General features: G+C 49.3%; 1 protein-coding gene across 9 annotated transcripts; it reads left to right on the forward strand.

Moving 5' to 3' along the window:
• Positions 1-1349: 1349 nt before the first annotated feature.
• Positions 1350-23134, forward strand: LUC7L (LUC7 like). 9 transcript variants are annotated; one of them, XM_075165989.1, is made up of 13 exons: positions 1350-1501; positions 3436-3530; positions 8480-8578; positions 9295-9405; positions 10083-10226; positions 10658-10834; positions 11667-11755; positions 16195-16224; positions 17157-17321; positions 18390-18451; positions 19817-19981; positions 20949-21694; positions 22700-23134. In XM_075165989.1, exons 1-10 carry the CDS (start codon positions 1441-1443, stop codon positions 18415-18417), a joined length of 999 nt encoding a protein of 332 aa, XP_075022090.1. In that variant the 5' UTR covers positions 1350-1440; the 3' UTR covers positions 18418-18451; positions 19817-19981; positions 20949-21694; positions 22700-23134. The 9 variants fall into 9 exon arrangements, with proteins under 9 accessions (XP_075022090.1, XP_075022089.1, XP_075022084.1 ...); XM_075165987.1 differs by lacking the exons at positions 1350-1501; positions 18390-18451 and adding exons at positions 1819-2133; positions 2267-2337; positions 2627-2710 and having other exon boundaries at positions 19817-21694; XM_075165988.1 differs by having other exon boundaries at positions 19817-21694.
• The last annotated feature ends 112 nt before the right edge of the window (positions 23135-23246 follow it).

Raw genomic sequence — 23246 nt, forward strand, 5'->3', positions numbered from 1 at the left:
TCAGGGTGCTGTGCTCCCCGGGGGGTGGTGGGGCTGGGTGCCTGGGGCCGGTGGCTCTTGCCAAGCAGCGCCTGTGGGTGCAGAGGTGGGGACGTGCGGTATGGAGAGCGGCTGGGCCAGCCCCACAGCGGGGACAGCACCCAGGAGGGCAGCGTTGTCACCATGGACGGGGTGCCTGTGCTGCCCTGAGCACCCTGCCCTGAGCACCCTGGGCTGAACACCCTGCACGCTGGGCTGAGCACCCTGCCCTGAGCACCCTGTGCCGAGCTGTCCCCCGGCGCGGAGGTGGGGTCCCCAGCCCCTGGCATGGTGCAGCACTGGCGAGGAGAGTGCCAGCCTGGGCACAGCTGTCACACACTCCCCTCCCCAGGGCTGGCAGCCCTCGGGCACCCTGTGGGGGCAGAGTTGGGCACCAGCACCGGCACCGGCTCTGCAGCGCTCCCTTTCCCCGCTCCAAACACTCCCACCAGCAATGCTGGGGCCGGAGCGCAGCCGTCCTGCCCGGGCACCGCTGGGCAAACACGGCCAGTGGGAGCTGATAAGCCACAGGCACCCTTCGGTCTGCTCCCTGACGTCACCCGCCGTCCCCCGCCCGCCTGGCACGGCTCGGCACGGCCCAGCACAGCTTGGCGTGGCTTGGCACTGCTCAGCATGGCCCAGCATGGCTCGGCATGGCCTGGCACGGCTCTGAATGGTTTGGCACTGCTTGGCGTGGCTTGGCATGGCCTGGCATGGCTCAGCATGGTCTGGCATGGCTCTGCATGGTTTGGCACTGCATGGCATGGCTCAGCACGGCCTGGCATGGCCTGGCACAGCTCGGCACGGCGCAGCTTGGCGTGGCTTGGCACTGCTCAGCATGGCTCGGCACAGCTCCGCATGGCCTGGCATGGTTTGGCACTGCCTGGCATGGCTCGGCATGGCCTGGCATGGCTCGGCACAGCTCAGCAGCCGCTGCAGCCTGGTTACTGGGCCCACATTCGGTCAGGCCCGGGGACGGGTGCTGGGGCATCCAGGGGCAGCACCGTTGATGGGGGCCGGGCCCACCGCCACGGCCCGGGAAGGCGCCAGGCTGTGGCTGCCCCAGCCCGTCCCCCTGCCCGAGGCCTCGTCAGCCGCCGCTAACGAGGCGCCCCGGCGCACACCCGCTCGCGGGGGCCCTTCGGCGCCGGGGCGGAGCGGCTGCCGGGCCCCGGCCCCCCGCCCCGCCGCCAGCCCCGGGCCGGCCTGACGGCCGCCGCGCCCCGCCCCGCCGGCGGACTACCCGTCCCGGCATGCCGCGCGGTGGCGGGAGGGGCCGCTTCCGCCCAGCGCCCGCCGCGCGCCGCCGCCGCCGCTGAGGCCGGAGCCGCCGCCGAGGCCGCCGCCGCCCAGGCCCAGGCCGAGGCCAGAGCCGCCCGCCTGCCCGCCCGCCGCGCCCCGCGGCCCGGCCCCGCGCCCGCCATGTCGGCCCAGGCCCAGATGCGGGCCCTGCTGGACCAGCTCATGGGCACGGCCCGGGACGGTGAGTAGGGGCGGGCGGGGCCTGCAGGAAACGCCGCGGCCTGGCGGCCGCCTCAGCCGCGCGGGGCCCGGCCCGGCCCGGCCGCTGCCTCCGCTCCGGACCTGCGGCGCGATCGGCCCCCGCCCGCGCCGGGGGACGCGGCGGGCCAGAGCCGGAGCCCCAGCCCGCCCCGCCGCGGCCTGGCCCCGGCCCCGCCGAGCGAGCGGCGCGACGGGCGGTGCGGGGCGGCCGCCTGGGCGGGCCGGCGGCGCGGGCCCGGGCCTCGCCGCGCCTCGGGGCGGCCTAGCGAGCTCGGCACAGGGAGCCCGGTAGGGGTAGGCCTGCCCGGCGGAGGAGCCCGCCTCGCCCCTGGCCCTAGAAAGCGCCCGGCGTGGCCCAGCCCCGGGAGGAGCCCGCCGGTCCGGGCCCCCGCTGCCGCGGAGAGGTTTTAGGGAAAGCTCCGTGCCCGGGCCGCGCCGTACGTACAGAGGCATGTAGGTAGGTGTGCCGGCGGGAGCCGGCCGCTGTAGTTGTTGTCCAAGAAAAGAAATGTGACAGCCTGTGCAAAATGCCTTCCCGCTGCGGTTTGTATCTCCCTTCTGCGACCTGCTGAGTACTTAAATTCCCTTTGGCACATTAGCAGGGCTGTTCAGGTACTTTGCACTTTGTTTCGTAAGTGAATAAGTGCTTTTCTTTCTTTGTGTATTGAGTTGCTATTGAATTGCTTCCCATATTTTTATTTCATACAAACTGAACAATTGTGGCCCCTCTATTTTATTTATAAAGGTTCAGTGTATCTTTGCCTGCCTACATCAATCTGCAAGGGAGTTGCAGAAAAGCCTCATGTTCATCGAGCCGTGAGTCACAACCAATTTTTAAAGCTGTTATAACAAAAAAAAAAAGTGTTTGCTTTTTTTTCACAAGTAACTTTAAAAGTGTAGCTTAGAAAGAAAAAAAAAAAATAAAAAAAAACCATTTTCAGTAGACACAACATTATTCCTGGATGCTTGCGAATCCTAAACTATATTCATACTTTAGTATTACACATATCTGTGTCATATACACAGATGAGCTTTAAAATTGTCACATACCATTACCACTTTGCCTTTACTTTTATGTATCATTCCCCTGACTTCCTTACTGCAGGTGTGGGCAAGAAAACTTTTCCTTTAAAACTTTTCAACAGTGGGCATAAAATTCTGCAGCTGAGGTCTTGAAGAATGCAGATGGGTATAGTATATGTTGGAGCTCGCAGTGTGTATTGACTAACTTTGTTTCTTTTTTTAATTTTTATTTTTTTGCTTTTCTGATATTGTCTTGTTTAAGTGGCTCCTGAGTGTAAAATGTCTCCTGAGGGTGGGACGTGGGTGGGAAGCACGCTTCGTGTTCCAGGCCAAGACCTACAAGATTCGTCTTTGCACGGCCTTGGAAAGCACACTGCAGATTTGGTTTTCAAACCAAATGGACCGATGTCTTAATTATCAGATGAGCAAATAGCAATCGCCTATAAAAACTGTCCAGCACAGCCCTGTTTTGTGATTCATGGCCCTCCGATAGCGTGGGTTTCGGTACCTCCTGCCCCTTCCTCACAGTAAAAAAAGGGGGGAAAAAAAAAAATAAAAGGTTTTGGCTGTGAGCCAGACTGTCTGTCTCCTTTTTTCTCTTCTGGCTGTGCTGTCTCTTTATATGGATGACAGGCCTTGGATGTTACTTGGCTCGCCAACACTGTGTTTAACATGGTGTACTGGATGAATAAACGCTAAAATAGTGTTTGTTGCCAATTATAAGTGTTCCAGAATATCCTGTTACCCTCTAAGCTTTTTTTGAGTAATTTTGGGGAGCAGGAACACCAAGTATTTTAATCTGCATATTGAGGCGAAATGATCGTACCAACGTCTTTGTTCTCTTATCGGTATTCTAATGTCTCCTTATTTAAAATCACAAATGAATTTCAGGAGATGAAACCAGACAAAGGGTGAAGTTTACAGACGATCGTGTTTGCAAGAGCCACCTCCTGGATTGCTGTCCTCATGATATCCTGGCCGGAACAGTAAGTATATTCTCTGTAATAAGGAATTCTGGTGAGGCAGACGTTGGTACAGCTCTTCATGGCTCATCTGTGCATCGTAGGTAACTTCTGGGAGAGATCAGACTTTCTGTGGCCAAGGAGCAGTCACAATTTTAATTTCAGGTTCTGCGACCTGTGTATGGAACCACTGAAGTCAGGAGCCCTCAGAATTTGCTTGAAATGTTTTTTGTCTCACAATCCCACGTGAAGTTGCAAGATTATTTCTCTTTTAGCAGTTTGTGATGGTTAGGGCCTGAAACTTGTCCTGTGGAGGTTACAAGATCGTAGCTAGTACTACTCTAGTAGTTCATTGTTGCATCTAGTTCATTGTTGCATCTTCAGGTTAGCAAGTTTTTTCCTCACCAGCTGCGATAATCCTTAATCCTTGGAGCTTTTCAGTCTCCTCTCTCCAACCATGTGATGTTCTCCTGACGGAATGGTGGCTTTTTCATCGTTACTGGTTGGCGTGCTAATGGCAGGTTACAGCTCAGGCCGACTTTGGAGTTGGTTGGTCTGAGCAGTGTGTCACTATGCCTGACTGGTTTGAAACAGTTGAGTCGGCTCCTTCGCTGCTGCCCTCTGGGGACAGAGCTGGCTGATTTTCAAAGGTTTGGCTCACGTGTTCTCTCTGAGAGCAAAAGGTGACATGAGCTTTTAACAGCGAGTTCTTGCGAAGTAAGTATTCAATTTAGGCGTCCAGATGAAAGATTCAGTCTGACTTTCAAAAGAAAACGGTGCATGTTTTTTGTAATTGTTGCCGTATTACAGAATTGCAGGATGGAGATGAATATGGATGTTTGAAATCCATCTTCACCCTCACTGTTTGACAGTAAATACTGTGGCGATTCACATTGTCCACCTGCTTAACCAGATTGTTTAAAGATACCGTCGTTATTTATAGCCCTTCCTGCTGTTATTTCAAGAGCTGGGTTTGACACAGTGGGTTCCCAGCGAAGGGGGGGGCTGGCACTCCTTCCCCCGTGTCGCTGCAATAGCAAGACCCTGTGGCAGCACTAGAGAAAGAGCTTTAGCAAAAGCTGCCTCAGCTCTGAGCGCTCAGACTTGAGCTTCTCAGTGGCTGCTATTGCAGAATAAGGTTGGAAGCTGAATACCAATCTCTCTATATCTCTCTATATTTTTTTATTAATTTGAAGCTCAGATGTATTTTCCAGCGATCGCTCCATCAGCCTCCATATCGCCTCACTTCCATTTCAGAATTTTAAAGCTGCTTAAATCACCCACCCACCTCCATCCTTTGTGCAGGTCACTGTGGTTAGGGTATATTTTTTGACATGAGATTCTGCAACAGTTTTTTGGTGTCCAAACAGTGTTTTGAAGATGCAGGCTGCCTTCTGCTTCTTCTGGCACATTTCCAGGAAGAAGGTAAACAGTGAGTCGAAGGGGTTGAATTAAGTAATGTGCATGGCTGTTAGAGCTAGAGCCAAAGCACGGAGGAAGTCTGAGGTGTTCAGATACGTTTGCAAGTCTCCTGGGGCAGAGAAGCACATTGAGGAATCTGTTCCTCTTGCTTCTGTTGTAACTTGTCTGCAGTGAGTTGTCCCTTTCCTCTTGCTGTGGAATTTGTGCTCACAAATCTTGCAAAGGAGCAGGAAGGAAGACAGCTTCTGTGCAAGTGATCTTGTGGATCGCTCAAATGATCTTATGGTGGCCTTTAAGTGGCTGTGGAGCTCTCACGCTGCTGTCAACACGGTCTTAGGGGCAAGAAAAAGTATTGGTGCCACAGATCTGCGTTGAAAGAACATGTGATGTCTGGAATGGGAAGAGCATTTCAGCTGTCAGCACTACCAGCACAGAAAGAAACTTAACTGGAATACGCAGGCGTTCCTTGTGATGTTGGCATCTTACGGTGCTCCATTAAGGGAAGAGCTGTGTGGGTGAACCAGCCTCAGCTGGATGGGGTAGCATCCACCTCTGCATGTGTATTATTGCGGAAATCAGGACCTTGGATCTTTTTGGAAACTTCCAACAGATGCTCCAAGCCTTCTGGTGCTGCTTGTGTTGCATCCTCCCCCCAAAGGCATTGTTATTGCTGCGTCCTTCACGTGTGCAGATACTCCTTGGTGGGAGGCTGATTGGAGATGGGCAGGAAGCTGGATCCCTTGGGTAGCTGTGCTCGGTGAAATGTGATGGAGTCCTATTCACTGACCTTCAGGAGCAGAGTAAGAGGAGTCCAGACTATAAGTGAAGCTCTGGAATATTCCTGAGAGCTGCAGAAGCCATGCTGATGTTTGCTTTGCTTAGGTGGGCCAGTGTTCCTGGTCATAAGAGCCTTTGGCCCCAGTTACCACTAAATAAGCTACAATGGTTCTCTTTTTGGTCTCCATGGGAAAGGAGGAAAATTCTGGGAGAACACAAGTTAGTTTAGTATGCACATGTGCTGTTATCAGGGGACTTGTCACTAGGTCGTTAGTGGCCTGCACTGAGTTAGCTTTGCAGCTAATGGTAAGCATATTTCTGTCAGTGGAAGTACTGCAGCACGTTCATAGATGGCATCAGCTGGTAATCCTGAATTTTAGCTCCACTAGTAAGTGGACAGACGAGTCTGAAAGCTGCCCAGGTAGAACATAGCTTGGAAATTACATTCAGGGAATTAATTGTGTCCCTCACTGGGAGTTATGAGTGAGCTGAAATCTGTAGGTTGCGGAATTGTTTCATGGGAGTCTGTGCTTTCCTTTTTCACTTGGGCAAGACTCTGCAGCTCTGGTTAAGGAGCCGCCTTCTTGGAAACAGACTTTCTGGCGAGTTAGCAGTTTAGTGGACTGCTCAGCAAATGTGAGCGGGACTAATTATCAGTGGCATCTAAATGTATTAAATCTTTGTGTGTATGGGGGGGTTGAGTCTTTACTCAGGCTCTACTGGTTACCTGTCTCAAATATCTGTATTATAAATGGATGTTGACTGGAGCAAGTCACGATCACTGCTGGGAAGGGTGAGTATTTGATGACAGGCCTTCCCTGAGACGAGAGGATTCTTTGAGGCAGAAGGGCTAGTGGTCTTACCTGAAGTGAGCAATACCTGTGAAAATCTAGATCGTCTCGAAGGATGTGGAGGAAGACTTGAGGTTTGTATGCTGGTGAGGCCTAAGCGTTCTTCCCTAGAGGAAGAGGTTGAGAGATTCGTTGCCTTTTAACAAACAGGGAGAGGAATACAGAGCACACTGTCAGCTCTTCTGAAGTTTTGGGTTGGAGACCCTTCTCTGAAGTGGGGCTAGCATGCAAGAAGAGTTCAGATAAGAATACTTAGGGTCTCTGAGAATCACATGGAGTATCACTATTTTCTCCCTATGTTGGAAAGGGATCTCAGTAGAGTGACCATAAGAATAAAATATTTAAGTCACATTGTGCTCTGATGTTGTGGAAAGTTATTTTTGTGGTAAAATAACAGCGGCTCGCTAGCATTCTTTGAAGAGGCTTGTCTGAAGATGAACATGATTAAGCTCAAAGTACGGAACGTTTTTTTTTGTAGGCATTAAATTTCCACCATTAGAGAGCTCAGCAGGACTATTCCTGGATGCAGTATCTGTTTCTGTAGCCTGCTACCTGTGGCCTCGTGTTTCTGGTAAATCTGAGCAAAATGAGGAAAACTAAATAGTGGCAAGCCATCTGAATTTGTTTTTTTAAAAAAGAAAAGCTAATTCAGGTAACTGCTGAATACCTGCGCATTACCTGGTGGAGCTTCCTTTAGTTGCTTTGCTTCATTCTAAACACTTCATTGGTGCTGTCCGAGTGCATTGCTTCACATAGGTGTCCCTGGCACCCCCAGCTCTAGTTTGTGATGTTCTGCAGGGATTCTGGGTTGATCCCGATTTAGCTGTATTTAGCTTTTTCTGCAGTTCAGCGAGTTGACACCTGTTGTGCTGTGTTCAGGTTTGGGCTCCTCGGGACTGGTGGTGACTGGGAGAGAAGAGGATGGCTGGCTGGGGTGTTCCTTCATGCGATGACATGTACCCTGCCATTTGTACTGTGGCTCACACTTAGGCCTTTTATTATTCTGGCTTTCAAAATGTTATATTCTTTTTCTATTTTAAGAATGAGAGAAATGTTCTCTGTTACATATTGATAATGTCAAAATGCAATTTCCATGTTTTGAGAGCATAATTAACTTTGTTTCATGTGGCTGTTAACTACTAGGTTGGGGAAAAATAACAAATTTGAATAGCATCTACTGCAATGAGAATAACAGGCAGCATGCGAGTCAGAGCTTTCTGGGAAAGGAGATGCTCTCAAGAAGTCTCTCATTAGATGGGCTTATGCGTAGGATTTAGCTTTGCTGGGCAGGTTTTAAAATTCCAGGCTGCAGCTGAATGAGGGAAGGGGCTAGCTGTAGAATTATGAGTCTGTTGTTGCCGAGCGTGGGTTTGTGCTTTTCTACTGGCCATGCCCCTTATTCCCTTAAGTCCACTTGCTCTTGATAGGAAGCATTCTGTCTGTGTTCTATGATTTGCTATCTTTCAGTATGTTACTAGGGCTCGTCCTGACACAGATGTGCTTTTCCAGGTGAGCGTTAAACAGGGTTAAACGTTAAAAAAAGCTGTACGTTTCGCTGTGCTGTAGCTCTATGATAGGAGGCATTTGGAGTTAGTGCCCATTGAAGTAGTTGCTGCTGCAGTGTGCTGCACCTTCCCAGCTCTGTCCCAGCAATTTCTAAGGCTGTGCTGTGACCTAGAGCAGGAGTAGAACTGGACTTAAAACATTTGGGGTGTTTTAATGTTGTTCCAGGAACACCTAGAAAAGGGATTCTAGCAAGCATGTGGTTCTTCTGGCTGGTTCTGTTACTGACAGGTTAAGAGGAAGCTCTTCTTCCTAAAGAGGCTGTATTTTGATATGATACAGGTGGCAAGAGTTAAATATCTGCTGCTTGTTGCCATAACGGAGGGTTCTCCCATTGATTTTCCTTTTTCTTTTCAACAGCGAATGGACCTGGGAGAATGTACAAAGATCCATGACTTGGCACTGCGAGCAGATTATGAGATTGCAAGTAAAGAGAGAGACCTGTTTTTTGAGCTGGATGTGAGTACAGAGAAATTTTTGTTACTTTTGTGGAAACTGCCTCTTGAAGTTATTTGGCTGAACGATAGAACTCAGTGGGCATTGCAGCTAGTCATGTTATTTGATGTGTTATCTGACAGGAATGTACAGCCCCAGCCCAAATGCCGGATTGATTGCTGACTTGAAATTGTAAAAGTAATTATGGTCCTTGCAATCCCATTAGTCCAGCTAGCTGCGAGGCTCCTCCGGCATTCCTTGCATCCCACACCTGCTGCTCTGTACGAGGTCATCGTAACCTGGTGGCCTGTCCCAGAAGAAGATTTGACATTAAAAGCCTTCTGCTCTGTGGTTTCGCTTTTGCCAGATTTAGCTTTCTGTGATGGAATAGATCAAGTGGAAGAACAATTCTGTCTTCCCTTTTTGTGTTATGCCAGTGCTTTTGTCTTTGCACCTGTTGCTCATGTGTTGGAGGTTCCAGTGCAAAGCAGTCTTCATGTGAGCACTCTGTTATGTGTCAGAGTAAAGGAACTGTGTCAGGTTCCAGGCAGGTGACAGACTTAAGGGCAGGGATCAAATTTTACTTTTTCTGCAAAGTGTCATTTTTTTTTTTCTCAAGGCATCTGTTCTTGAGGTTGTTTGTGCATTATACGGGGGTTGCACCAGCTAGCTGTTGGCTGTCAAAGCTAGATCTGGCATGGGGAGCATCTTTTGTCACAATTCTTTGTCCAAACATGTAGGCGATGGATCACCTGGAATCATTCATCGCAGAGTGTGATAGGAGAACAGAACTGGCCAAGAAACGCCTGGCTGAGACACAGGAAGAGATCAGTGCTGAAGTGTCTGCAAAGGTATTGTCCTTCCATTAAACGTTTGTTCTGCAAGTCTGTGTGAGAGCACTGGTGTTCTGTTGTCTCTGACACCATTGATACTGGGAAGTTAGGCTCCACAAAGGCTTTGTGGATTCCAGCCATCCTCCTCAAATGCTGCTCTGGCCATTCTTGTGACAAATTTACTGGTTCAGAGGGCCATAGTAGCGTAAAACATGAACTCTAAAATAGGTTGCTTTAGCATGGCAATAAAGCATATCGGTTTCCCGCCCACTCTATTCAGTGTTAATGTAATAGCTTAGAATAGTAAATCCATCCCATGATTATTGTCTTTTCACTTAGTAAATGCTCATGGAGTTTCCTCTTTGGGAACTTGCTTCATCGGGACAATACAAAGCATTTCTGAAGCTGGTTTTGCAGACTCTATCCTGTCCTGCAAGCCAGAAATCTGCCACCGTTTGCGGCAGAACTGATGATGTCCTCTCCATGTCTAATTTCTCTTTTTGCTATATGTCTGTGACTGCATTGCCTGTACTCGGCCCACCAATCCCTTTTTGTTGGGACTCCTTTGACTTTTGGAGATTTACGGTCATCTACCAACTGCTTTTATTAAACAGTATTTTTTAGAGAAAAAAGAAAAGTCATCTTGCAAGCTTTAGCAAGTTTTTTGTCTTATTAAAAGACACTCTTCTCTTTAGGCAGAGAAAGTACATGAGCTGAATGAAGACATTGGAAAACTCCTAGCTAAAGCTGAACAGCTGGGAGCTGAAGGAAACGTTGACGAGTCTCAAAAGATCCTGATGGAAGTGGAGAAAGTCCGAGCAAAAAAGAAAGAGGCAGAGGTATGGCTGTGGTTCTCCCATGAATTGTAATAGCGGACTGAGCTAGGCTGAGTACATGACAAACAGCTGGGCGGTTCCTACCTCCTTTCCTATGTTGCCAGTACCTCCTTTTTCAGTTTCAGCCATGTGCCAGCAAGCAGTTGGCAGTGTAGCGTCATAGATGAAGAAAAGCTTTTTAGAAATTTTTATCTAGTGAATATAACTGACGGGGGGGGATTCGTCCGCTGAAATATTTGGTCACTAGTCACTTGCAGGGATAAACTGTCAGGTTAGCTGTGCTCGCAAAGCGTTTTGTACGGCACCTCCTTTATACTGAGGGTGTTTTTCTGATCCTTGAAAGCGGCAGGGCAATTCTTTGCAGAGGTTTTCCTGGAGGGTTGTGACTGTGTAAGGGTTCCCTGACATTTGCCTGGTTTTTTGCCTCCCTTTAGGAAGAATACCGAAATTCAATGCCTGCATCCAGTTTCCAGCAGCAGAAGCTGCGTGTGTGTGAAGTCTGTTCAGCCTATCTTGGTCTCCATGACAACGACCGGCGTCTTGCTGACCACTTTGGAGGCAAATTACACTTGGGTTTCATTCAGATTCGTGAGAAACTGGATCAGCTGAGGGTAATCTTGTCTGTTTTAAATCTTCTCCTTGTTTTTCTGAAGACATTCAACACTTTTATTAAATTCATATGGGATTCTTTGCAGAGTGCCTGTAGAAGCCCAGAAATTTCTGATTGCAGAATCCCTGAAACTTCAAATGGAGGTTTGCGTAGCTTGACATGTTCTGTAATTTCTGGGTAACTAAATAAGTACCCTCAGAATTAGTCAAACCAGGCCACTGCTGTCATTTCTTCCTTAAATAGAGCAATGGTACAGTTGCATGTTTCTCATTGGTTTGGCTGAAATTTGTCACTGCGGGTTTTTTGACTATTGAAGAGCACTTTCAGACCTCTTAACAAAATGCATGAACTGAAGTTTCACATAGTGCTGTCAGCGAAGGTCTTCAGTAGGTGAAGCGATTAGAAGTTTTCTGGAATGGTTTGTAGTGGAGTTGCGGTACTGGCCTTGCTTGCAAACACAGGCCTTTAGACTGCTCGAGTAAGAGTTGTGATTCCTGTGCCTTATTCAGGCAGTATATTGAGGTCAGTGCCTCGACTGATCATTGGCACGAGGCCAGAGCGCTGTTTCATTGCGTGTCGTGTATACTCATGGCGAGACAGTCCTTGCCTCAAAGCTTACGGGCTTGTCTCTTAGAGCGCAAGCAGAGTAGGGAGTGGCATTTCTTGCACTGATGTATGTTAGTGAAGTTGCGAGGAAAACGAGAACCTTGATGGAGATCTTGACTAGCAAAATGCAGTGAAACAGTTCTTCGTCTTACTACCTGAATAGTCTCCCTGCAGATCTCTCTGACCTGTTACTGTATGGCTGAAATACGACATGAACTTTTTTCTAGAAAACAGTGGCAGAAAAGCAAGAGAAGAGAAACCAGGATCGTTTGAGACGGAGAGAGGAGAGAGAACGAGAGGAGAGAATGGGCAGACGGTAAGTCGAAGCTGATAACTGGTTTGTGAAGTTGGTTTTGAAATAGTCTCATTTCTTGTATCTGAGCACTGCAGGAAAGCAGCATCTGCTGCTGGAGCAGCTGTTGGAAATGCTCCAGATGCTGCATGAGCACCTTGGCATTCAGTTAAAGATGAAAACAAATGGACAAATCCCCCACCTTAGAGTGATTGTATGTGTATTGTTTTAACCTCCATTGTGTATCTGAAAGGTGTGAGCTCCCTCTAGTCTTCAGGCTTATATTGGTCTAATCCCTGTCTTTGGGAAGCTGAATCTGGATAAAATGCCTTCATCCAGTCCCGCATCTGAGTGGCAAAGTTTAAGATGAGTGAGGGCTAGGTCTGCTCAAAAGGCACTAGTCATGCAAAAATTCCCTGGACAGCCCTCCTCACTTCTAGGCTAGGAGGTGGCAGCAGAATGGAGCTGGTATCCATGAGCCAGATGGTGGGCTGCCTGTCTTGCTCAGAAACTTTTCTACAATAACAGTGAGGTGCTTTTGGCACAGCTTTGGAAATCCGAGGGATCCCAAGGAGTGGCGGCTTCTGGTGGTTGTGGCCGTATGGCCGTATGTGTCATCTTCTGCTCATACGTGTATAATCCTTGAGCAGTGGGAGTGGCTGCAACATTGGTATTCTCGGGACAAGCTCTTCTGCCTCTTGCCAGCTGAACTGGAAAAACTATTTCTTCTTTATTTGAACCGAACAGGCACCTTGTGTGTAAGCAGCTCAGTTAAACAGCCTGGTGTGGAGAGGGTGGTTATTTGCAATGGTCAGGCAGAGGAAGTGGCTAAGGAGGAATGCTATTCTCACTGTCACAGCATCTCACAGTTACCTCACGTGTTTCTCCTCTTGTACTTCTTGCGTCAAAAAAACCAACCTTGCTGCCTGTGGAAAGCTCTTTTTGACCCTTGGTGTAAACTGCAGAGTGTGTTTCAGCCATCCATGTCTGAGGCATGAGAGGTACGTAACTGCAGCACGCCCTAAGACAGTGCTGGCTTCTGGGTACACATTGCTGGAAATGCTAGCAAAGAAGTACCAGAATCGAAGCAGCTTGGTTTTCTGTGGTCTGCGGCTTGGTGATTTTGGTGTATTGTGAAGATGTAAGCCCCAAATTGTTACGCATTCTCCAATTAGGGTGTTTTGTGTGGGTTTTCTCTCCCTGTGTCATATGAAGCGCCAGTTCATGCTGCAGCTTTCTCCTGAACTGCAGCAGTTCATGTAGAGCCTCACAACTTTCTGGCATCCATGCAAGATTGTCAGTAATGCAGTTATACTTGGGAGCTGCAGAATCTGGAACTGGCTGATGAGTGCAGGAATTAATCGAAAGGGACTGATGCATGCTGTTGCTATGGACAGAAAGATGGAAATGAAACAAGAAGTGCCTTCCCATGCAGCTGCTTTGTGGCAGGCTCTTTCTGACCCACGGTGAGGACCACATTTAACCTGTACTCAGTGTGTCTGTCTCCATGGTGCCTCTTCTTCCTGGCGTTCATTTCTGTGTGAAAATTGCTCAACAGAGTTGCCTTCAGGAAGAATTCTCCGGCTGTCCCCAAAATGCTGGCTTTCTTCCTCCTGTGGCATGTCTGTGGTTTTGTTTTTGTGTTTTGTTTTTTTTTTTAATCTCAGTTCCTGAGAGTTAAGGAGCCTCTTGTATTCACAGGTAGTCCATGTATGGACACATCCGATAAGGGGGTTTGAAGATCACTTTTGAATATTTAATGCTTTAAATGTGAAGGGTTTAAGAACTGCACTGAGTTGGCCTAAAGTCTGAGTTCTTGCTGGTTGTGGCAGTACAGAGACTGTGGCCAGCCTTTGCTCTCGCTCTGTGTGGAGGCATCTGTGTGCTCCTTTGTTCAGGTACCAAAGAAAAGCATGTTATGAAGGAGCCAGGAGTGCCGTACAGAGGAGGTCAAATTATTTGCCTCTCCAGAATGAGGATTGACCCAAAGAAGGAAAATAGTTTTCCCAGTGGACGCTTAGTGTCAGAACTGGGACTACAGCCCACATTTCTTGATTTCTCAGCACCTTCTCCTCTGGGAGCTGTGCAACACTATGCTTATAGGGACGTTATTCCACCAAAAACTAATCAATGACTTCTACTGCCTTTCAGACTGCCTCCTTTAAGCACAGCTTGATACTTGAAGGAACCACAGCAAATACATTGCCTTCATAATTCTTGTCATATCTTCATATGCAGCATCTTCATGGTGTTATTCAGTAAGAGAAAGAGTACCACTTGACTTCGAGAAGTCTTTGGTGGCTTATAGGCACTGTGGCATACTAAGGAAACCTGTAGATTCACTTGTGAAACACAGACTTTATTAATTTGTGAACTAAACTGTGATTTCCACATAGGAATGAGTGAACTGGGTTGTCACCCCTAGTGGTAAATAAGCACAAGTCCTTTGTTTGGTGACTGTGACTTGCTGGTGACTGTGGGCTACCCAGTAATCTCTTAAGACTGAAATTCTGTGGAGAGCTGGCATGCTTGGAAGAGCAGACCTTGGTATTAGCTTCCAGAGTACACCAGCAAACAAGACTTAAGTGGAGTTGCCAAATGGATTTCCTTTGTAATAAATTGGACAAAACACAGGTTATTAAATTCAGCATATAGCCTCTGTGATGCAGGGACGAAAAAGAGGAAGAAAAAATAATAAATATGCTCAGCCTCTCACTTCTCTGGACAGCAGTCTTCTACTGTCTCTGGCTGTATACTGATTCAGACTAGTCTGAAGTCTAGCGCTAGGGAGTGATTATCGGGAGTTTATTGTGCAAAATCCTGCTCAGATCACAGGCGTGGAAGGGCAGCCAGGTTTTTCAGGGGATGTGGAATGGCTTTGTGTGGCTGTGTGCACTGGTGATTCAGAATAAAGTGATCAGGAGGAAAAGAACATTAAGAACTTGGAGTAATTACAACCACCAACTGCCTGCCAGGCATCTACAGGAGGTCCTGCTGCTCTGTCAGGTCCTGTTACGTGGAAAAGGAGGTGTGTGGTTACTGCCTTGCTCTCCTGGTTTATCAGCTTTTCCTTCCTCTGGTCGTCTTGTGTGTTGCCTCAGCACGTGGTTCATTTGCCTGACTCCAAGTTCAGCTCCACCTTGTTTACAGTCCTTCTACGTTAATTCCTTTCTAAATGTTGGGATTTGGTTTTCTTTCTACTGTGTTTGCACAATCCCATTTCATTGTGAAGGAATGTCAGTGCACATTGATTCTCTTAATCTTGTCTTATCCAGGTTTGGTTTTAAATGATATTATTAAAATAGATGCTTCTCTATTGCTTTTTTAAAATTTTGTCTGTGTGTAACTTTCAGCCGCATCTCCTGGTACGGTGCCAGAACAGCTCTGTGGCTGTGTAACTGGAACATCCCCTGTGAGTCTGTTTGCAGTGGGGAGACGGGAGCAGTTACAGGAGTGAGTCTCTAAGCCACTAAACAAGGAGACCGGCCGCTTCTCAAGTAAAGCAGAAAGAGACCGTTCAGACAGTGTGTGAAGTTCTGGTTGGCTGGCCCTGAAACGTGGCCGTGGAGAAAAAGGGAGGGCGTATCTTTCACGTGGAGCGGTATTTTAAGTGGTGCTGCGTAATGGCGCTTCAGAAGGTGAAAGAGTTGTGACATTGTTATTTACAGACTGTCAAAAGCTAATGCTTACAGCGCTAAGGTTAGAGTGCCGTACGTGAGCTCTGAAGCCATGGAAATGTGAGAAAGAATAGTGAGACTTGGATGATTGTTCTCAAGTTGCTTTCTAAGTCTGGGATGAAGGATTTTCTGTGTATCTCAGTTACTTTTCAGAAATAGTTCTTCCCTTATGTCTGTGTCTTCTCTTTTTTTTCTAGCTCATCTTTCCCAAACAAGAAAAAAAATCATTGATGCAAATTTCCATCTAATGTTTGTTAAATAAATATGAGGAGTGAGAAAATCCTGTATTTTCTCTTTACTAAAACCTTTTTAATGTGCAGCTACCTCAAAGGAACCAAAATTGGAGAACTCTCAAGTGTCTTTGTGACTGGAGAGTGGCACTTTTTCTTGAAAATGTTAGAGTTGATCTAGTTGATGTTAGGCTTCAGAGGGTGAAGTGTATATATCAAATATGCACAACAAACTTAAAGTTGGAAAGGTTTGTTGTGGTGTTTTATTAACAGAGACTGAATTGGTTTGTAGATCTTTTCTGTTCTGATAAGCTCTGCATGTAGAAACCAGTGTTTCTACAAAGTTCTTCAGTTTTTTACAAATTCCCATTGCCTCCACCCCCCAAATTGAAGATAATTAAATATTTTAATGGTTTTATGGCAACCTTTTTTTTTAACGGACATGTTACTTGGGGTGTTTTTGTGTTCCTGTGAAGAGCTGCCAGGGTGAATGGGTTGTTTGAGAACCCACTGACTAATCATACCTTCTCTCGCTTAACTCTCCTCTTCTTTCTAGGTCTGGATCAAGAAATAGAGATCGTCGAAGGTGAGTGCACAGTTCTCCTACAGTTCCCCCAAATACCTATTTGTGTTTCTATCTAGCTACTGAGGTTTTTCCTGGGTCTCACAGTTGGAGTTCACTCAGTGCCCCAGCCTCTTTGTTTTGCCCCCTGAAAGAAACGGGAACTACTGCGTGGGCACTGCAGTGCTGCTGTGCAACTTAACGTCACCCGTTGGGCTAGAAGGCAGATGCTGGCTAGCCCGGTCAGGACAGAGGTGCTGTGTGCTCCCGAGTACGAGTCTAAGAATGTACTTGATGCCTCTTTCAATATATGTCTAATATACTTTCGTAGTTTTAATGTCTGAAATATATCTGTTAAATATCTTATACCTCAGATGTAAAAATACAGAGATTCAAGATTAAAGCCCCACATCTCTGTGAAAAGCTTGCCTTAACGGTATGACGGCATTCTCTGTGATCACGACCCTGGAGATCTTCCTCTCTACTGCTTTCCATGTACATTGGCACCCTTTCTTTGTTCTTAGAGCAGATTGAAACAAATTTGCTTCTGAAGTGCAGTACTTTCACCAGGGAGACTCTCTCTTGGCAGACTGCCATAGGCGTTATGGTGATTTCACATGCCACTTACTTTGGCCTCTCTTCTGTGTACAGGCCCATTTTGAGTGAGGCACGGTTGGTAAGCTCTGCTGTAGGCATCAGCACATGCTTACATTAATGGTGGGAGCTTTCTATATAAGCTTCCCAACAAATTGAATTTACCCATTGGCATTTTGTTGGTGGCATGAGGCCCAGGAGGGAGATGCCCACCCTGTGGGTGATCTGCCTTCTGTGTTGGCAGGGATGCGGCTGGGGGGTGAGTATTTGTTACTTGGGAATGTCTGAGAGATGGGCTCAGGTGTACAGATCCGATGTACTGGCCCGTCTCCTGAGTCTGAGGCAACCTGTGTCCTCTTCAGATCACGGTCTCGGGATAGGAGGCGAAGACGCTCGAGATCGGCTTCCCGTGAACGGCGGAAGTCTCGCTCCCGGTCCCGAGACCGACACAGACGCCACCGGAGCCGTTCCCGCAGCCACAGCAGAGGTCACCGACGGGGGTCCAGAGACAGGAGTTCAAAACACAAGTATGTATTCCTGACACGAGCGCTTCTGGAAAGGGGAGTCCTTGGCATCGCAGTGAGCCTCCCCAGTCCCTTAGAGTGAGCAGGAGTACGACCAGTTTCTCAAGTTAGCAGCTGCAGTGTCCTGTACCAGCTCCTGGGCCAAAGCGGGATTTCCCAGTGGCCGTTCGTAGATGGCCTCGTGTGAGAGCAGTAGGGCAGTAGCTATACAGCGAGATCCCGGCTTGAGAGTCTAGGAGATGGAAGTGGTTCCCTGATTTGCAGTGCTGAGCCTTGAGAAATTGCTGGTTGTCTTGTGCTGCTTCTCATACGAAGGCCTGCTTGAGCTAACTGAGCCTCCCCAGGCCTGTAAAAGCCAAGTAATTGAGAGGCAGTTTTGACGTTACATTTCTATGGTTATCTTCTGCTTCCCAGCTGCTTTCTCTCAGTGCTGGCAAGGGGAAGGAAGTGTACGATTTGGGATCTGGGGGAAGTCTTCTCTTAGAAGGCTGGTCGAGAGACAGACAGTTCTTTAGGAATCTGCACTAGAGGGAGGGGAGAAGGAAGCCAGGAGGAGGAGTACACCACCATTCTCCTGTTGCTGAGGAGAAGCGCTGTAGTCCAAAGAAGGGCTTTCAGTCTCTTCTGAAACTCAGCAAAACACCCACTGTGTTGGAGGAAGGATGAGGCAAGCATATGTAGGAGTATTAGAAAAATTGAAAGGAATCATTGTGTTTCCTTACAGCCCTTCTAAGCCCAGGAGCAAGTCTATCACCGGGTGCTTGCTGAAGTTAGATCTGGCTTTTTTTAAATGCTCCTCATTAACAGGGGAGTGCTTTAGCACTGTCTCACCTGCTTAGGTACCACCACTCAAGTACAGTTCTAGAAACAAACCTACTGTTGTGTGTCTTGTGTCACTTTAGCTAAGGGGTAAGAACAGGTTTTAAAGATACCTGATGAAGGGGAGGGAAATAATGGTCTGAAAAAATAAGTCTGTTAATAATTGAGGGGGGTATGTGAATACTGTTGATTCTCCAATGGCTGAGATACTAAAGTCCTTTTTTAAATCTGTCTTGAACATGAAAAATAAAGAAAAGAAGTTTGGACAATTAGGAAGTGAGGAAGACCCTGTAATAACTATTACTAAAGAGCAGGTAAGGGATTACTTCGAAAACCTTGAACACATTCAAATCAGCCCATCGAGATTGTAGGGGGATTGGCTAGCTGACATACTTTCACAAAATTACTGAGAACTGGGGAGAGACCAGAATCAGTTTAAGAAAATAAAATAAAACCAAGAGAACAAACAGAAAAACCCCGTTCCCTGAAAGAGTGTAGCTTCTGTTTTCACCTTGAGAATTAATGAAACCTGCATTCAGGTTCTGCTGGTCTGAGGTCTCACTTGTATAAAGTGGAGCACCCGTGGCAGGATCTGGAGATCGCAGGGTAGGAGGACTACGGGCAGCAGGCATTGTTGTGGGAACAGGAAGAGAGTTCATCTCATCAGGCAGACTCATGTTGTCTTCTGGTTAAATGACACAGTTTAATGAAAATGAAATGGCTCATGTGATATAGAGGGCTGTAAGGTTTTAATACATCAATTGTGCCGTATTTCCAAGCCTTACAATCAGCATGAATGAAAGCTGGAACCTCTAAGGTACCTCCCGGGTCCTCTTCTTGTGACTGTAAAGAAAAACCTGCGTACTGAGTCCTGGAGTAAAATGTGCTGGCTCTGCGGGGTCTGTGAAAGCCTCTGCCGCGTTCTGAAGGGGCGCGGGCTGCTAGAGCTCATTCAGGATCAGCACCTTCTGAAGGCTGCTAGTCGATAAGCTGGCATGAATCACACGGGAGAGCAGCCTTTTCGGATTGGACCTAGTATGAAGCCCTCTGCTTAATTCTGTGTGGGCCGATACAGCGAAGCGCTGCTGAAAATCTGTAGCTGTCATTTGGGCAGGCTGTGAAAAGATTTGCCTGTGTTGTGGGCTGTGAATATAAATCTGTATCATCCTGGCTTTGAACACAGGATGCTGCCAAGGACGATGCTTGTCAGGATGCAAAGCTGAGCAAGCGTTTGAGTCCAAAGAATACAGTTGGTTTAAAGCAGTTGAGCAGAAAGCCACTAGCTTAGAGCATAATAAAACACTCTAGAAGACACAAACAGAGCTGAGTGATAGACGAGGAAGAAATCGCAGGCACTTTAGTATGGCCCAGGAAACAGTAAGGGGCCCAGGGAAGACCTCAGAGAGTCCCTGAAAGGGATCACTTTAAGGAGAGAGTAACAAAGCCTGCGCCGTGCACTCAGCGCTGCAAAACTGGCGTTCTCTTGCATAAGGCTTGTAGAGGGACCAGAGTTGCTGTCTTGGGGGACACCACTCCCGACATTGCAGTACCTAGGCACATTTCTGTAAGAAACCTGTGTTATGCCACAGCCCTGTTAGGGAAAGATGTTGTAATTTTATGCATATTTGAAAATTCTTTTAGTTGTGAAGCTTATAGCGATGGTTTACTTTGTACTTCAGATCTTCTAGAGATCGATCTTCAAGAGAAAAGTCACGAGACAGAGAGAGAAAAGAGAAGAGCTCTTCTGAGAGGCGGCACGAGAGCACAAATGGCAAATCTCGTTCCAAGAGATCAGAAGAGAGAGAAGCTGGCGAGATCTGAACTCAAACGATCTGTGTTGCACTGTAAATAGTCTGATAAACATTCTACACAAAGCCTAAATTTCCCATTTATATTTACTGAATACAACTCATCTTTTGTAGTTTGGAATTTTTATTGTTTGGCAGATAGCTGTGAGTTTGTAGAGACACAGAGTTACGTACTGTTTAACAGGATTTTGCTTTAGTAGGAATAAATAAATCCGGAGGGATCGTTTTCCATTCAGGCCAGTGGTTGACACACTGTGTTTGTCCTGACCCAGCGAACGCGGCAGTCAGGGGCAGTGCTGTGGTCGCAGACCTGCGCGGCCGTGACGTTTGTAACGCTTCAGCCCTTTCCAAAAGATCTACCTGACCCTTTGTGAGCACACCAGTAGCGCTGGTTCTCACTTAATTAATTTTTCCTCCTGTTTATATATGTTAAAAGAAATTCAGAAGTGGGGTTTTTTTTCTCCTTTTAGCGCTTAGCCACCTCATTTTTATGCCTCCAGCATTTGAGAGTTGCCTCACTATGCCTGCTAAGTCAAGACAGACAAAATTTGGCCCTGATCTGCCAATTTCGAAAGCTGTTCATCTTTGTGAGGATGACCAAATCAGCTGGAGCACATTTCTAAGATGGGCTCAAGTCTGGTTTTAGTACCTTTACAGATCAGATACCGGGTAGAAACAAAACAGTGGAAAATCTGCACTGCTTTCTTCTGTAGAGGAGTACAGCCACAGCCAGTCTGCCTATTTACTGCGCACTCCAGAGTCGGAGCCTCCTCCCTGGAGTTTTCTGACTTGCAAAAGCAGCGGCGGTGTCTGTTTTTCAAGGCCAGTCGGGCAGAACGTGGCCGAGGTGACTGGGGATGGAGCAAAACCCAGGGGCAGGGCGAGGACGGGAGCTGCCCGTGTCGGTGCCGCTTCTCCTGCGACCGAGGCACCAGCTGTGTCCTGTGGGAGGAATTTGCATATTGTAACTAGCTTATTTGTAACTAGGTTTATTTTACACTAGGGGAGGAAGGCCGCCTTGCTGTGCCAGCCACAGTCGTCACCCCGAGGATCGGTATTTTGTGAGAATTGTGTGAGTAAAGCACTTGCCGCCCGCCCGGCTGCGCGCTGGCGGGGCGTCAGCCCGGCCGCTGCTCGTTAGCTCGGTGAGGCGGGTATCTTTAATTAAAGACCGCTCACTCCTAACGCTCCCACCCGGCGGGAGCCGGGAGCCCTCTGTAAACGCCGTTTTCGGGCCGCCTGTCCGGCGGGGGGCTCCGGCGGGTCTTTTTCCCCCTCCAGGTTCCGACAAGCTGCTTAACGGTTTCGGTTTCCGTCCCGGCGCCCCCTCGGTGTTAGTCCTTAGTGCATGCGACCCCCTTCCCTCTCCGTTTTTACAGCCAATTCCGCGGTTTCACGTATTGTTTTTGTAACCTCCGTGTCGGGTGAGGGGAGCGCGGGGCCCGGGGGGCGGCGGGGCGGGCCCGGGGGGCGGCGGGCGCGCTCTCGGGATGCCTGTACGTGACTGTGCTGTTCTCTCGCGGTCTGATCGCATTAAAGATCTGTGTTTGTGGCTCCCAGTGCTGCCCGGACTCGTTCTTGCGGGTTCCCCGCCCGCGTCGCCGCCGGGCCGCCCGCCCGCCCGCCCGCCACACTGCGCCGGCGCGGCTCCGGGCGGGGCGGAAGCGGGTAGCTGGGTTGTGGCGTCACTTCCGCCAGGAGGTGGCGGGGGATGGAGGCGGAAGTGACGGCGGTGGCGGCGCGCGCGGGGTGAGTGAGGAGCGGGGCGGGGGTCGGTCCTGCCGGTGCCGCCCGGGCCCCGCGGCCCCCCGCGGCGGCGGGGGGAGGCTGGGCTGCGGGCAGGGCGGGAGGGGTAGGCGCCCTCCTGGCCGCCCCCGCGGGTGCGGCCTCCCGGTGCGCCCCGAGAGGCCGGGCGGGTCTGCGGGCCGCTTCTCCGGCGGGCTCGGGCACTGCGGGGGTGCCTGTCGGGGAAGGGAACCGGCTCCCGGAGCGCCCCCGCTGTCCGGGCGCTGCGGCCGGCTCCGGCAGGGCGGGCGCGGGGTGGAGCTGGCGGGCGCCAGCCGCTCCGCCGGCGGGAACCGCGCGGTGCCGGAGCGGAGCTCAGGGCTGGACAAAGGGGCTTCGCTGAGCCCGTGGGCCGGCCGGCCGGTGCTGGGCAGGGGCTGGCGGCAGGCGGGGTCCCACGCTGCTTCTGCGCTGGCCTGCAGCCCGGCCCGGGCTGGGGAGCAGCGCTGCCCTTACGTGAAACACCGCGGCCGTTCCACGCTCCCTGCGGCGCCTGACCCAGCCCTGGCGCCTGCCCCTGTGATCGGAGGGGTTTGCTGTCCATCTTCAGCAGCTCAAAAAGTTCCCCAAAATCATATCGAGAAGCCTGGGAAGGAATGTAATCCCTTTTGCAAAAGCCTGGGACTCTGCCGAGGTGGCTTGTTGCTCTAATCCTCCGTTTGATCGGAGCTAGTTGATCCCGTATGGTTGGCAGGCTGCGTAGGAGTCCTGAGGAGACGCTTCCGCAGCACTTGGAAGTGCAGGTCTGTATTTCAATCAAATAGAAATACAAGAAACCCCTCGCCTCTACAGAGCTCAGCTCGCAGCCTTCAGCACTAATCCTGGAGAGGGTTCAAATTCCCATTTCTCTTTTCCTCAGCAGACCACAAACCTAGTCTACAGGCGTGAATTCAAGCGTATCTTGCAGAAAGAAAAAGAATGTGTTAAATTGTGATCTCATTTCCACCCTTTTTTCCTTTTTTTGGAAAGCAAAAACCTCTTACGCAAGTGCTGGGAGTCAGAGGGGCAGCCTGCCAGTGTGACTGGAGCCAGCCCTCCCACGTGCGGGGGCAGAATCGGGCCCCGTTGGAGGGGCTGCCTGTGCGGGCTGGAAGCGAGAGGCTCCGCAGGGCTGGGCGTTGGGTGTGCGGGTGGAATGGCCCGTGAATGAGCCGTACTCCCTGTAGGCGTGTAAGAGAGGAAAATAAAAATGTAACTTCTGGGGGGAGAAAAGAGATCTCTTGGAGATAGCTGACCAGGACAACAGCGGCTGGAGGAAGGCTGTTGTTTCGTGCTGCCGTAAGCCTCGCTAGGCTGTGCGGGAAGGACCCAGTGGGCAGCATGGAGTTTGTGACCTGTGGAACAAGTGCTCCACTTAAAAATTGTACTTTCTTTTTGTCTTTTTAATAAACCTACGTGAAATGACCACAGCCTCTTCGAAAGGGTTTTCATGCACCGAGATCTCCCCAAAGACCTTATTGTGTTAAATGTCTGGTGGTGCGGAGAAGTCGCTGTGCTTCTGGCGCAGGCAGGGGAG

The sequence above is a fragment of the Calonectris borealis genome, chromosome 16, assembly GCF_964195595.1.
Source record: "Calonectris borealis chromosome 16, bCalBor7.hap1.2, whole genome shotgun sequence".
Taxonomy (NCBI): Eukaryota; Metazoa; Chordata; class Aves; order Procellariiformes; family Procellariidae; genus Calonectris; species Calonectris borealis.

Bases quoted from the DNA above. Each gene is read 5' to 3' on its own strand.
- LUC7L (XM_075165983.1), top strand. From the start codon at position 1,441: ATGTCGGCCCAGGCCCAGATGCGGGCCCTGCTGGACCAGCTCATGGGC. The intron at 10,835-11,666 runs GTAATCTTGTCT...ACTTTTTTCTAG, and splicing joins AGAAACTGGATCAGCTGAGG to AAAACAGTGGCAGAAAAGCA. The intron at 11,756-16,194 runs GTAAGTCGAAGC...TCTTCTTTCTAG, and splicing joins GAGGAGAGAATGGGCAGACG to GTCTGGATCAAGAAATAGAG.